Source organism: Diachasmimorpha longicaudata, chromosome 13, assembly GCF_034640455.1.
Source record: "Diachasmimorpha longicaudata isolate KC_UGA_2023 chromosome 13, iyDiaLong2, whole genome shotgun sequence".
Taxonomy (NCBI): Eukaryota; Metazoa; Arthropoda; class Insecta; order Hymenoptera; family Braconidae; genus Diachasmimorpha; species Diachasmimorpha longicaudata.
The window spans coordinates 3302396-3317697 of NC_087237.1; the positions used below are offsets into that span (position 1 = coordinate 3302396).

Sequence of the window (15302 nt, forward strand, 5' to 3'; positions counted from 1 at the left end):
GAAATGAATAAATAAATTCAGTAGATAGTAAAAAATATTTTGTAGTGGCTCTCTTCGTTTTTATTGATTAAACGCAGAGAAGAATTTTATGCCTATAAACTCTCAATTTCTCAAACGCATATCGTCCATTTTTTTTATTGTTTTGTTAAAATTTTACTGTTCCTCAAACGTCCATTCCCGGGTATTACTCTGTAATTGAATCAAATTCTCAACATGACTTTCGCATTTTATTCCATTTTTTATCTCGATAAAAAAGTTATAGAGATTTGAAATGATTGTTATGTCGTAATCGAGACATTACATTTTTTAATAACTAACAGCGCCCATAAACTCCCGATGCAGCTTGCGAACATCATCTAAGAGTAACCAGTCAACTTTTTTACTACCTCTCCCCGTTGCAGGGCATTTACAATCCTTTTCGCACCGACGGTGCCTCTTTGTGTCTGGATTTTACGTTGAAAGGCTTTCCATAAAGTCAAACTTCATGTTTCGGAAGCTCAAGATTATCCCAAACAAAAATAAACTTCAAATTTATTGCACTGTAGTTGTAAAAGATACCGAATTTAATGAAAAATAGGCGTATCATAATTGATATAATCAAACGTCGTAACGAATTTTACTCACTCAGTTAATAACCAATAAATTAATTAATTTCCTATGCAAATAAATATCTTAACGTTCACATACAAAATCATAAAATGAACTCCGCTTATTTTAGGACATGATAGTCCAGCCAGCCCGTGACGCCCTCGAGTACTACCGTCGGTTAAACGAGGCCGCAAAGGACGAACGTCATCATCGAAAGAGTGTGATCGACCTTGGCGAATCGACTCCCTCATCGGCGCCCTCCAGCACTCCCGCGTCATCTGTCATTAAGTCCGCATCCTCCCACAGCATGCGTTCCAAGCGATCAGCCAGCACAATTCGCTCCCGCTCGCGTTCCATCGAGGACGAAACAGAGAACAATCTCCTCGAGGAAGACGCCGAGAATCCGGAGAGCTCGGATCCGGAAACAGCGACGGAAGTGGAAGTGAGCGAGAAGACTTTAAAATTCAAAATCTCCACAGAGGGTAATGTTCCACCTCAATCTGGTCGGAAAAGTTATCCGGGAAGTAGAAAGGGTAGTCGTGAGAAGTCCTCCTTTGACTATCACCACCACGACCTGGCGAAGGCTGTCAGAGATCACGAGAGAGAGCGAAAAAAGAGTCGGGGTGAAAATTTCTCTAGTGACGTGTCCTCACCAGTGAGCGCTCGATCTGGCGAAGACACGAGAATCCTCGAAGAATTTGAGAGGGACGAGGTCATGTACATCGATGGGAGAATCGAGGAGGAGAGAACCGAGGGCAATGGAGTGGTTATCGAGGACATACCAGAGCGAGTAAGCGCCAAGAAGCGGTCAAGCTACGACGACAACAGAAGCCGAAAGGACATGGTTGTCATGACTGAAGGAGGTTTGCGTTGCTGTTGCGATGACAAGACCACCTCCAACAATCACAAGTCCCTTCTTACGAGACTTCGAAATTTCACCGATCGCCTCAGCATCAGTTTCGACTCTAAAGAGCCACCTGTTTCCAAATCGACGAAGCACCTACCAAAACCATTCCTGAAAAGTAACTCAATTGTATCTGGTTCAACATCTCGTCAGACACCTGTTCACCTCTGCAAGCGTTGCAATCTCATGAAGACAGTCAAAGAGACTAAAGATCCTAATCAGACAGTTGTAGAGCTGTTGGAGAAGCGGGCAATGACTCTGCCAAAGGTGAGGAAGCACGATGGTAAAAATAAAAGTTGGAAGATGGTATTTGCCAAGGAGAAGCGACCATCGGCTTCTCTTGAAGTACTGCCAGCCCACGACACCGAGACTGCTGTTATCAAGCACAAACGGAACCTGTCAAATCCGGAAAGTAAATTGTCCGTCACAAAGACGCAAAGTATGAAGGAAGTCAAGGAGCAGAAGAGATTGAATTTCCGGGAGATTGAAGTTAGAAGTACACCCCGGCCAGAGATTGTCGTGCATCCTGGAAGTTCGAACGTAGTGGACGAGGATATCGAGAGGGTGGAGATCCGGAGGAGTTCGGCTAGTATGGAGGACATTTCCAAGATCACAAAGCAGAATGAGGGAATCCTCATGGGTAACTTGGAGGATAAGAAGTGCGAGGAGATGCATACGGGTAGCCTTGACTCCATGTTGTATAAGGAGTCGGCTAAGGACGTGAAGAAGGGCTTCGCTTTTGCCAGTCCTTGCAGCACAAAGAAGGCCTCACCAGGTCTGTTCTCGAGATTCAGATCGGGCATGAGTATTGATGGGACTAGATCAAATAGTAATAGTGGATCTCTGCACGATCAGCCAACGCAGAGTGGATGGATCTCGTCGTTGACTGCTAGTTTTAGACCCAAAAGGCAGGTTGGGGAGATGCCGGCAACCCCAGGGCATGAGGAGGTTAAGTGATACGTTATGATTGTGAAAAGCAAAGGTGAGAGGAGAAGTCACTGGAGCGATTGGTGGGCACAACGGTTACCTTGCTGCAGTGAGTGAATGAAATTCTTTATTTATTATTCTGAAGGAGGACATCTTTGCGATTCATAGGGGAGCTGTGGGTTTGAGCTTCCAATTTTTGATTGATTGATTGATTTATGACGGGATAAAAGGGTTGCGAATCAGGTGTCTTCGAGGGAATGTTAAGTATGACGATTATGGCGAAGGAAAGGAGAAGGCTAGACTGTTATTCTCAGCAGAATTATAATGCCTCGAATTGTGCACGGGTGGTACGGGCCTAATTATCAAGATCAATGATGAGTACATTGCTGGTGAAATGTGGGGGGTTTCTTTGAAGATTATTGCTACCATGATAGCAATAATAGTAGTGGAATTGAGGAGATGAATGAATACTTATAGATTTATCGTTACTTTAAAACAAAATGAATCAATCAATCAATCGATGAAGTAAGAGATTTTCTTGTGAATCTCCTTCAGGGAATGACACATATTCATTGATGAATAATGAAATGTGGATGACTATGGGAGAATTATTTCCATTGAAAATGTTGAAATAAAAAATTCTCAATTGATATCAATTAATCTCGAAGCCGCGTCTGGCATACGGTTGACCACGTTGAATGATTTTATTTATTGTCCACATTATGAGTAACGTAACGAGTAATTATTAATGTTGTTCGTTATGCATCTTTAAAGAATATATATAAATATATATGAATAAAAATATTAAAGGTTTAGTATATATTTATATATATGTGAATTGAATTGAGAAATTACCGTTAAAAAAACGTATAAACATGCATATACACGTATACATCTATATCTACGGTAAGTGTAACGATAGGTCAATGAAGGATTTAATAGATATATTGATTGTAATTACAACTGTGACAAACAAAAAAAAAACAAATCAAGAAATGTGCTTCTTTGGATCAAAGTATTGTTATCATATTCTCCGTTCTAATAAATTTCGTGTAGTGTAAGCAGAAATATGAAAGAAAAAGTATTCAAAAAAATTATTCATTCAATCGACTCCAATGAATATTTATTTTTTTGAATGACGCGGAACGTTTTTTCCTGTCAACAATACATTGAATCTCTGTCAGGTTTGATTTAAGGGAGTAGATGCTTTCCGGGACAACTGTCCTCACTACTCACTCTTTTTATTAACTGGAAACCTCTCTTGAGATTATTGTTGATGATTGAATGAATGATTTTTCTGGATAAGTCATCGAAACTACGAATCAACCTCATCGTATCGTTGAAAAAGCTGAGTAATCAGATATTCAATGATAATAGGGAATTTGTGTGGAGACCGGTTTTCAAATATTTTTAAATGTATAGAATCTTTTTCGGGGTCATAATATCACCTCACCGAAATAAAAGCTCTCCTTGCCAGTATGAGATGTGCGCTAATGATTGCAAATGAAGTTTGCGCCAAAAGATGATTGTCGCAAATTTCTTCTGAGCAAGGAAAATATAAAAATATTTCCGTGGGTGTTTTCCCTGTGGTATTTCATGAACATTTTGGACTCCGGTGAGTTGACGTCACAGGGGTTTTTAGCACATTTCCAAAATTCAATTTTTAGACAAGTAAAAAATTATTAGACGATCTTCAGAGAGAAATTGACAAATCCTGCAAGTTCCCTATTGCGCACATTCTTCACCGAAAGGGGAAAATCAAATAAGTCTGTCTCATGCGCAAAATACTATTCAATCATAATTTCTGTATAATTACTGTAATAATTAAAAATCAAAACCACGAGTGTAATTGTTTTGAATGTTACGATAAAACGAAAAAAAAATTGAGAGAAAAAAAAATCGTGTAGTTTACCTATAATATCTAATAGTGTCTGTTTCGATGAATTTGTGTAGGGATATCGCTATTTAATTAATTAGCAGGAGGAACATATTGCAAAGAAATCATTAGGGAGAATTTTAGTTTATAAAAGGAGGGAGGGAGGGAGGCTTATTCTGTATGAATAACTTTCAACGATCCATCAGAACAAACTGTCACTGATTTACATTCTCAAACGATTATCACGCATATGATTTTTAGATGTTTATATTTTTATACTTCACCACTGTTTTCTATACGGCGATTAAACCGCATGTATTGTTGAACTCTAGTCTTACGTTTATTGTGTTTTATTCCCAATATATCGATTGGGCATTTTATGTCGTTTTTTTCCGCTGACAAATTCTGTTTTTAATTTTAATTACTGCGATTGTAATTCTCACTGCATTCAGTGAATAAGCAGAAGATCATTTGCATCGATTAACAACAAATCGAGTCCCAAAGCAATCGATTTTGTGGATCATCGAGTGCCTGGAAATGCCATTCGTTCATTTGATCTTCTCATCTTGATCACTTTGCTACTGAGTTAATCAATCATTTTTCCATTATTTTAAAATTATGTCACGATTCGTTACCATATGTTATTCACAAATTTTTCCGCCTCGATTCCACAATTAGTAAATTGTTACTATCGCGTGATACTCAATCGTAACAAATCTTGAATCTTGCGACCAATTTTTCCAAATGTTAAAGTGTACTTCTCTTTTAAATACGAAAGAATTCGAACGAATCATTATAACTGAACTGTTAATGAGTGGAATATTTTTATGGCGTTTTAGTAAACGCAGATATCGTTTGAATTATATCCTGGAAAAAAAAATTAACCAAAAACTTCGGGTCTAGAGTTAAATCAAATGATGTCAATGTTACAAATGAGGCAAAACTGGAAAAATAACAAAAAATCCATGAAGAAACAAAATGAACAAGATAATTATAAAAAAAAACACTACCTGTGCCTGATGTTTGTCATTTATTTATTTTAATCTCTTCCTATTTACTAACTCTACTTGAATATGGCCTAAGGTGTTAACGGTGTTCTCGCTGGCGTTAATTCAACCTGAGTATTCATTATTCCAGTGAGTGAAACAATTCCAAATACACAGATGGCAAAATTTGTGGAAAATATGTATTAAATTGACACATATATCAAAAATTTCTGACGATACACATTTACCAAATGGTGGGGTAATTTTTACTGAAAAATTTCTCTCCGTCTAGCTGCACTTACCCATTGACAGATGAGTGTCGAGGGAGTGAAGTTTGCGAGGGGCGGACGGGGGGGGAAATTGGATCGGCCTCTGACAAGTTGGCAGTTTGAATTGAAGTGAATTGAATTTAACGAGATGACTATCCGAAAAATATTCGAAATACGTTAGTCGTAGAGAGTAAAAAAAAACGATATCGATAAAATTTAACGGCCGAAATGAAATGTGTGTATGAATTGGACGAACTAAATTGGTTGAATACATAAAAAACACACAGAGATCCATTAAACATGGGTCATAAAATATCATTTATTGGATAATACATGAAAATCTCCGTAATTATACATATGTTTACTATACATATATACTAAATGATATACACGAATATATAATGATTAAGTGGATAAATGATGGCTGGAGGAGTCAAAAAATTCTACCTAATTATTGAAGTAATTATTAAACGTAATTAATCGGTATAATTGTTCCGCTTGCTGGCGAGCTGACGATTATTTGATTGTATAATAACTTCTTGTGGTCCATGGATATATTATTAACGTCAGGGGGAAAAATGATGAATCATTCAGTCGAATGACGTTTAGATTTATTGAGACTAATTGTTAGGAGGGGAGATAGAATTTTTTTTTCGATGGAATACAACAATCATAAATTGTAGATTAATTGTTTAACGACGATTTCAAAATTTTTTTGAATGAATTAATGGATTTTTTTCCGATTCACTATCTCATCCGGAGATGAAATATCAATAAATTTTATGAATGTTAATGTGACAGCACACAATTATAATTTTACGTGACATTGGTATTATTGTATTTAATCACTGATTTATGTAATGATTGGAGTTTCTGGGAATCAACGCCAAAGAGTTGAAGAATATTATAATGAGATTCATAAATTACGACATTTGTAGTTCATAGCAGCTCCCGTTATCTCATTATTTTATTTCATTCGTTTTATTCGACGGAGCTGAATGAACAAATCCACGAGAAATAAAAGTACCATATTTAATTATAAGTATAATAACGTAATAAAAGTGTATCACTGTGAGAAGAAAAAAAATCATCTACAACCTGACTAATAGTTTCTTTTTGTAAATAAAATTGAGTGCATACAATAAACGTATAACAACTGATTACATTTCCCGGATCGATTTATTTATTTTTTATATTTTTATCCATCAATCCTATCCGGGATAGTGATCCTTTGACGTTCACCTTCGACACGCAAAAATTTTTGAGTTTCATTTATTTACAAAACTTTTCATTTTTCCTAGACTTTTAGATGTTTTTACTTTCAATTGGAATTAAATTCGAACTTCTGAGATCGAAAATGCGAAAGAGTTTGCAACTAAATTTCCAAGAGATCTCTAACAATATTCTCACTAGTAGAGAACTTCGCAAGCGAACTTCAGCGTATTAGTAAATGCAGTATCATTACCATTAGTAGTTATGACATTTCCAGAAGTTTCCAATGCCTCGATTGGAATTCTGCCTGAGTTACTCAACTAATTGTCGCACTTTTATGAATATTCCGCCGTCTGAAGCGGTAAACACACCTCTCGGATTGAGTCTCATCGGAATGAGAGTTTCCTTGCAGGGGGATAACTCGTACTTCGAGAGAATAGTTATTATTGCGAGTTTGGTCTGCATCAATGCGAGCGATGAGGCTGCAAAATCCTGACAGATTAGTTGACTTCTTCTCCATGACGACGAATAACAATAAATAATTTTCAATTGTGTAAATAAAATTAGAGGTCTTACCTATGCAAGCGTGTGGGCCATCGCCGAAGGGTATGTAGACACCCGATTTCCGTGTGCTCTTATTCTCCGCAGAAAAATTGTCCGGGTTGAAGTTGTAAGGATCGGGAAAGTAATTCGCGTCGAAGTGGAGGCCCATCATCGGAATCAATACTGGAGTTCCCTTCTCGATAATCAAATCACTGTCCGGGATTTTGTAATCGTAAGAAGCCACTCTATCGAGGAAGGGCAGGGGTGGGTAACAGCGCAGCCCTTCTGAGACTACGGTGTCCAAGTATGGCAAGTCATATTTCTAGAAATATTAAGAATATCGAAGGCTCAAGAAAACACCGAGAACTTTTCCTGAACTTCTGAAGGAATTCAGTCGGTTTCTGAGAAATTAAAATTCCGTCAAAGGTTTTATATGTCTTTGAAGTGATCTTAAGTCCAGAAATTTGTTGATGTTATTTACCGCCAGATCGTAGGTTATTTTCCCGTCATTTTTCTTCAGAACACTTTTTATTTCTTCCCGCAACTTTGTTTGAACCTCGGGATGAGTGGCGATTTCGTAGAGACAGAAGCTGATGACAGTGGAGGTGGTTTCAAAGCCCCCAGTGAAGAAAATCGCTGCTTGGGCGACCAGATTATCGCCGTCAAACTCTGGTGGTGGATTTTTTATGAAATAAATAAATAGAAAGCAAAAATCAATCTCATTCTCTTCTGAGTGTTTATACTTTAAATTGAAAAAAACATTTTTATGAACTGGAATTGTGAGGTATGATATTTAGGTTGGATTTTAAGTATGTAGACAAAGTGGAATGACTAGGACTCTTTGAGAGCATGTGACTAAAGGGTCCAGGGTGTTGTTTCCCTTTGTAAATCTAGTTAGTTCCTCTAAGGAATCGGTACAGAGCGGATGTGTCTTCCAACCCCAATTATTTAAGTTAAATAATAAAGTATAGAAATAGTTTAAATTATTTCCAGAATTATTATTTCAAATAACCCATTTCCAATATCTGGAAATATAAATTCATTCAGGGATTTCGTTTCAACCAGGGAAATAATTCTCGTGAGACTTTAAAAATATTTGTCTTGTGAAATCTCGAGATAGCGCTAGGATGGGGCATTCACATACCGAATATTTTTTTCTCCTCCTCCGGTTGATCCTTCCGCAATTTAATGAGAAGGTCAATGAGATCGGGGCGTTTGATGCCCGATTGCTGGCGCCCTATGAGTGTACTCCACAGTGCATCCCTCAGGAATTGCGTGCTTTCTTTATGGAAAAAGTGAATATTCAAAAGCTTCACAAACTGAGGTGCGAAGAACATGGATAAGAACTCATAGGCGCGATAGGTGGAGCACTGGAAAATTCTCGCTCCATTCTTTCGGAATTCTGCGTCGGGGTCATTGAGGCAATTGGCTTTGATTCCGTAAGCAGTTGTGGAAATAATATCAGTGGTAAATTTAGCCGCTAGATCCTTCATCTCTAAAACACATCCCATACCTGAAAAAGCGTACGATAATTACCTGTTCAAATTTCATTTCAGAGATTTTGTTTTCTCTCTATAATTTCTCATCGATGCATCGAATTTTGTATGAACTTGCCTCGCAGTGTTTGACCTTCCAGAAATGTTCCTAAATCCCTGCAAACATCCACCATCAGCTCAAACATCTTCTTCAGCTTTCCCGCCGTATACACAGGTGTCAATTTAGCCCTGAGATATTTCCAGGCTGGATTTTTAATGAGAAAGAGATTAGCCGCACTCAGCGTGTCATTAGAATTAGCCGTGAAATGTTTGTCCTGAAAGTACTTCGAATCTTTCACGAGAATATTTTTAACAAGATTCGGATCGCGAATGAGTAGAAACGGTTTATCCAGAATGTAGAACCCGACGTAAGGTAGGGGTGAGCACTTCAAGTACAAATCCCTGAAGAAAGTACCGGGCGATTTCTGCTGCAGCAGAACTTCCCTGAAATTTCCGAAAAACGCAACCGGCGGAATTTGTGGAACTCCGCGTTCTGTCCAGTAATTGAAATTTCTCGTCATGTAGAGGTAGAAAACTGTGATCAGTCCAAAAATCATTACGAGTAGATCCAGTCCCCAAAAATTCGTGAGCACCGCCATTTGATGAACTAACACACCCTCAATTTTTTTCAGAACGAAAAATGATTTAGTGCCCGATTTATTGGCTGATTGATACCGATTGATTGATTTTACAACTCACGAGGGACCTTACGTGGGCGGTTTCGATCACACTGACGAAGCGTGGTGTGAGGAACCCTTTATAATAGTTGAGATGTGTCTTCAAAATTTTCCCCTTCCACTTGATTTATCAAAGTGTCTGATTAAGCGAGACCGAAAAATCAGCTGCGATGATAGCTCTGCAATCATAAAAATATCAGCAGTCGACTGGATTAATAATTACATCATTACTCGCATTGATGTTTTTTCCCGGCACTTTGACCTGAACTCAGTGGAATTCTGGTGGGGGCTAGGAAAGTCTGAAAAAAAAATCCAGTTTGAGTTAGAGTTCAATGACCTCTGCCCTACGCAGTTACGCACAAATGCAATCTGAAAAACCATTGCATCGGATTTTTCTACTTCAACTAAAAAAACTGCACGCGCATATCTCTAGTAATGAGGCGTAAATGAATAATCAATTCGATAAAACAATTGTTTACTATGAAATACATATACATTATATATTATGTATTATATGTTATCTAGTTATCTACACATGTTAATAAACAACGAGGGTTAATTAACTAACTGACTGATTGGATTTTCAATTTATTCTAATTTTTTATGTTGTAATATAATCCCAGATATAAGCGATGGGTGAAAGAAATCGATAACAAAAAATTTGGACTGATTGGAGTGATAACGGGGGTTCCAGACAGTAAGAAAACTAGAAACCGATAATGTAGTTATCTGTTGTTACCCCCAGTCAGTAAATCGGTTCACTGTTATTGTGTGTGAAGGTTATATAACTAAAAATTCAACTTCGAACGCTGTCACGTGATCGACAAAGTAATTATCATCAGTCATTTTCTAGGCCAGTAATTTTCAACCCCCACGATCTCCCTATCCTCATATATCATATGTTAAACATTAAAATGAGTTAAAAAATTAAACCTTGTAGTAAACATTTTTTATTCAATAAATTTACAAAGACTCCCTGAATCGCTGATTAGCCTTTGTACTATTGACCCGTCATTAGTCTTAATAATCGGGCATTAAATTGCAGTTTATATTTTTTTCTTACCATCCATGTAGAAGTCCTCACGTATAGAATAGTCCAAGTGACCACAGGGTGTGATTACGACACTGTACTTGAGGGATTTAAATAACTGACGAATTAATAATTTTCAGATTACACCGGATATTTGATATTGTTTAAAAAAAATCCATTATTCCGATTATCCCCAGAAATAATCTAGTGAACTAATTTCCGAACTGTGAGGTAGATACCACCGTCTGGAGTAGATATTACCGCTTTCGGATTCAATCTCATGGGAATGAGGGTTTCCTTACACGGGGAAATTTCGTACTTTGCGAGCATAGTTATTATTCCCAGTTTAGCTTGGAGCAATCCAAGCCGTAGACCTGGAAAATGTCACAGAATTAGAACCAGAGGAAAAAATATTAATTGAAAAATTGCTGTGCAAACATAATTAATTAGTTAATTCGAATGATGAGAAATGTCTTACCTATGCAAGTGTGTGGGCCATCTCCAAAGGGCATGTATACACCCCCCTTACGGGCTTTTTTATTTTCCTCGGAGAAGTTGTCAGGATTGAAGCGGAAGGGGTCGGGAAAGTAATCCTCGTCGAAGTGGAAACCTAACATTGGAATCAACACCGGAGTTCCTTTCTTGAGGACCAGGTCACTACCAGGAATTTTATAATCGGCGGAAGCTTCTCGGTCCAGGTATGGCAGAGGTGGGTAAAAACGCAAAACTTCAGCGAGTACAGCGTCGAGGTAGGGCATACCTGATGTCTACAAATATTGTAAATACTGAGGATCAATCAGGATCTCGTATTAAAAAAATCTCAAGTCAATCCATTACGCGAGTGGTGCAGAAAAATTTTCAGACAAGTGCGGAAATTGGAAAATAAGTCGCAAGCGAAAATTTTATAGTCACACTCGTCAGGAAATGGCGCCGAGAACGTGCGTAATTCGTCGTTTATCACACGATGTGATGTAAACATATTTACCGTCGTCTCATATGTTATTTTTCCATTATTCGCTTCCAGAGTCGCTTTTATTTCCTCCCTCACTTTGTCCTGAACTTCTGGATGTGTTGCAAGCTCATACAGACAAAAACTGATCACAGTGGAGGAAGTTTCAAAGCCACCAGTGAAGAAGACTGCAGCTTGAGCCACCAAATTGTCACCGTCGAACTCTGCAAAATTAACTGGTGAGTAATAGTTTCCTCAGGGTCACGTTTATTAGAAAAAAAACGACGCACCGAAAATTTTTTTCTCCTCCTCCGGTTGATTCTTCCGCAGTTCGATGAGGATATCGATGAGATCGGGACGTTTAATTCCCGAATTCTGTCGCTCTACGAGAGTATTCCAGAGGGCTGCCCTGAGAAATTTCGTGCTTTCCTTGTGGAAAAATTGAATATTCAGGGGCTTGACGAACTGAGGCGCGAAAAACATTGCCAGGAACTCATATCCGCGGTAAGTTGTGAATTCGAAGATCTTCTTGCCGTGTTTTCGGAATTCCGCGTCGGGATCATTCAGGGAATTCGCTTTGATGCCATAAGCAGTGGTGGCAATGAGGTCAGTCGTGAATTTTGCCGATACGTCCTTCATCTCCAAAACACCCCCCGCACCTGATATGATATAATGTATTGATTCACTTCTATTACAAAAATCAGTGGATATTTCCCACAAGAAACATCGAAGGATCTTCTGATCTTCTGAAGATCCTTCAACGATTATAATACTTGCCGTCCAATTTCTGTGACTCCAAGAACGTTTCCAAATCCTTGCACACATCCACCATCAACTCAAACATCTTCTTCAACCTCCCAGCAGTGTACACCGACGTCAACTTCGACCTGACATACTTCCACGCTGGATTTTTAATGAGAAAAAGATTAGCCGCACTCAGGGTATCATTAGAATTAGCTGTGAGATGTTTATCCTGGAAGTAGTTGGCATCTTTCACGAGAATATTCTTAACAATTTCCGGATCGCGAATCAGGAGAAACGGTTTATCAAGAACGTAGAATCCGACGTAAGGCAGGGGTGAGTATTTCTCGTACCAATCCCTGAAGAAATGTCCAGGAAATTTTTGCTGGAGAATTATCTCCTTGAAACTTCCGAAGAAGGGAACCGGCTCGATCTGCTTGACTCCCCGTTTCTTCCAGTAGTTAAAATTCCGCGCCATGTAGAGGTACAACAGAACTATCAGCACAAACACCCCGACGAGGGCATCGACACCCCAAAATTTCGTGAGAAACGCCATTTTTTTTATTTAAAAAACTACGTCGATATTTTTCGCACCAGAAATTTTTGTCATTGAATATTAATCATTCTCGTTGAAACTTGTCTTTTGTTGAAGGAGGGTGAGCCTAGGGAAGACGTCTCCTCCAGAAGCCAGCGACACAATATCGGAACACTGCACAACCTGCAATCCTTCTGATTGTTCAAATGACATATCCGTGTACCTCAATCATTCCGTACTCCAGCTTATATCTTGTTTAACGTTTGATAATTTCAGGTAAATACAGGTACGTCATGAAATAATTAGAGCTTTTCTTTATTAATGAATACTAATTTATTCTAATATCAGGTAATGTCATCCGCAATGCATAACAGGCGCTTGTTAGGCGCTCGACATAGGTAAAAAAAATAATACGAAGACGTAAGGACACAGAGGCGACTGTAAAAAAGTGTCGTTCTAACATTATTAAGTGGAGTGAATGTGTGGGTGGATTTTTTTCACGTGAAGGTACAATCCTCCCCTGGGGCGCATGGTCAGGCCCTTTTTGCTCAATACCATTGGGATAGGAGTCCTTTCACAGGGGGTGAACTGGTAGTTGCGCAACATCTCGATGATTCCCAATTTCGATTGCAATAATCCCAGTCTTCGACCTATTGGCAAAATCAAATTTCTCGATATGAAAAACTTGAGAAGAAAATAATTGGGAAATTCGTCTGTTACCGATGCAACTGTGCGGGCCCTCTCCGAAGGGGTTCCACCCCCTTTTGGTCGAGTGCTTGTTGACGTCTGAGAATCTTTCAGGATCGAACTCCTCCGGATTATTATGGTATTTAGGATCACTGTGGAGACCTGTTAGGGAGATATAAACGGGAGTTCCTTTTTCGATTATGAGATCAGTTCCAGGAACTCGATAGTCCGTACGCGTGAGCCGATCCAGGAGCGGTAGGGGTGGGTATTTACGAAGAGTTTCTGATACCACCATGTCTAGATAAGGCAGCTGCATAATCTGGTAATTTACAAGAGAAAGATTAGGGTGAACTGGTCCATATCATCGTGCGATTTAAGTTTAAGACGGGATTTCAAGCGGGATATTTTTCGTTGCTGGCATAATTAATTAAAATAATATCATTAATGTGGCTATGGCAGCTTAAATAGGCTGTTATATTAAATCGTAAAAATTACCAGATCATAGGTGATTCTACCCCCATTTCGTTCTATCGCATCAGTTATTTCCCTTCGCAGACGATTTTGAATCTCCGGTTTTACAGCCAATTCGTAGAGGGCAAAGCTCATGGTAGAGGAGGAAGTTTCGAATCCTGCCACGAAGAACAGGGCTGCCTGAGCTACGACAGTGTCACCCTGGAATTCTGTAAAAAAGAATTCCATGAATTCAATGGTTTGTGGAATTAATAAATAAGTCAGTTCACCAAAAATTGTTTCTTCTGCTTCATCTGGCTTTTGGTTCTTCAACTCAATCAGAAGATCAATGAGATCGTGTCTCTGAATGCCGGATTTCTCACGTTCACTGATAGCATCCCAAATGACTTTGCGCATGAATTCACCCAAGTTTTTCGGAAACAGGTGGAAGCGCAGGGGCGTCATTAGGGCGGGGGCAAAGAACAGAGAAATCTGCTCAATACTACGGTATAAAGTTTCCCTGAACATCTCTTTTGAGTTCCTCCCAAAATCAGCAGTGGGATTGTTCAACGAGTTGGCTCGCACCCCGAATGCCGTTGTTGCAATCATATCAATAGTGAATAATAAACAAATTTCTTTCACTTCAAGTACTTGTCCGGATTCTAAACAGATTGAGAAATTTATGAGAAACGAATTTTCGAAGGTCATTCAGAATATTTTACTTCGTTACCTTCTAAATGTTGATGTTCCATGTGGGTAATGAGATCTTCACCCACTTCTTTAATGAGTTTCACCATCTCCTTCAACTTTCCGGATGTGAAAATCGGCGTGAGATTTTTCCTCAGAATTTTCCAAGCGGGATTTTTCAATACAAACAAATTGGAATTCCCTAGAATGTCATGGGCCCCAGCGTTGACAAATCGATCATCAAAATAATTGAAATCCTTGACAAGTATTTGGTTAATCAGCCCCACATCACGAATCATCAGCATTGGCTTATCGAACCCGAAGAATCCAACATACGGTTCATTAGGCGCATAATTATAAACTGCTTTTGTAAAATTCGCGACTGATTTTTTTCCCAATAAAAATTCACCAAAGTTTCCTAAAAATGGAGACGGAGGAACAAATATAACACCTCGATTTTTCCAGTAGTTAAAATTCCTCGTCATGTAACGATATATCAAGTAGATGATGAAGAGCACTAAGAGAGATGCCCCCAGTACCATACGGCTCCACGAAATCGTCATGGTAGCGGTTGGCGATTATTTCCTGTCTCTTAGTTGACTTAAAAAATGCACTTGCGAATACCGAGAAGTGCATTCGATCGTCGCCGAGCAATCACTAAATTTATAAACATACAATGAACCATTAACCGCTTATATATCTCTCC

General features: G+C 38.7%; 3 protein-coding genes across 6 annotated transcripts in view; 1 reads left to right on the forward strand and 2 right to left on the reverse strand.

Moving 5' to 3' along the window:
• Pde9 (Phosphodiesterase 9) overlaps positions 1 to 6713 on the forward strand; it is a 94810-nt gene extending 88097 nt beyond the window's left edge. For all 4 annotated transcript variants that reach the window (XM_064132854.1, XM_064132855.1, XM_064132856.1 and 1 more), the window contains one exon: positions 719 to 6713. In XM_064132854.1, the coding sequence (XP_063988924.1) occupies positions 719 to 2449 (1731 nt within the window). In that variant the 3' untranslated portion in view covers positions 2450 to 6713. The remainder of the gene's footprint in view (positions 1 to 718) is intronic.
• On the reverse strand, positions 6145 to 12988 carry LOC135168309 (uncharacterized). Its single transcript, XM_064132343.1, has 14 exons — positions 12274 to 12988; positions 11787 to 12155; positions 11533 to 11720; positions 11026 to 11314; positions 10755 to 10921; positions 10581 to 10665; positions 10485 to 10517; positions 9741 to 9816; positions 9640 to 9656; positions 8920 to 9534; positions 8450 to 8818; positions 7787 to 7974; positions 7339 to 7627; positions 6145 to 7254 (listed from the first exon to the last, which is right to left on the reverse strand). Exons 1-14 carry the CDS (start codon positions 12791 to 12793, stop codon positions 7079 to 7081), a joined length of 3381 nt encoding a protein of 1126 aa, XP_063988413.1. The 5' UTR covers positions 12794 to 12988; the 3' UTR covers positions 6145 to 7078.
• An 83-nt stretch (positions 12989 to 13071) lies between these two features.
• LOC135168555 (cytochrome P450 6k1-like) lies at positions 13072 to 15274 on the reverse strand. The gene is made up of 5 exons (XM_064132861.1): positions 14640 to 15274; positions 14200 to 14571; positions 13955 to 14139; positions 13493 to 13778; positions 13072 to 13422 (listed from the first exon to the last, which is right to left on the reverse strand). Exons 1-5 carry the CDS (start codon positions 15157 to 15159, stop codon positions 13238 to 13240), a joined length of 1548 nt encoding a protein of 515 aa, XP_063988931.1. The 5' UTR covers positions 15160 to 15274; the 3' UTR covers positions 13072 to 13237.
• Positions 15275 to 15302: the final 28 nt, after the last annotated feature.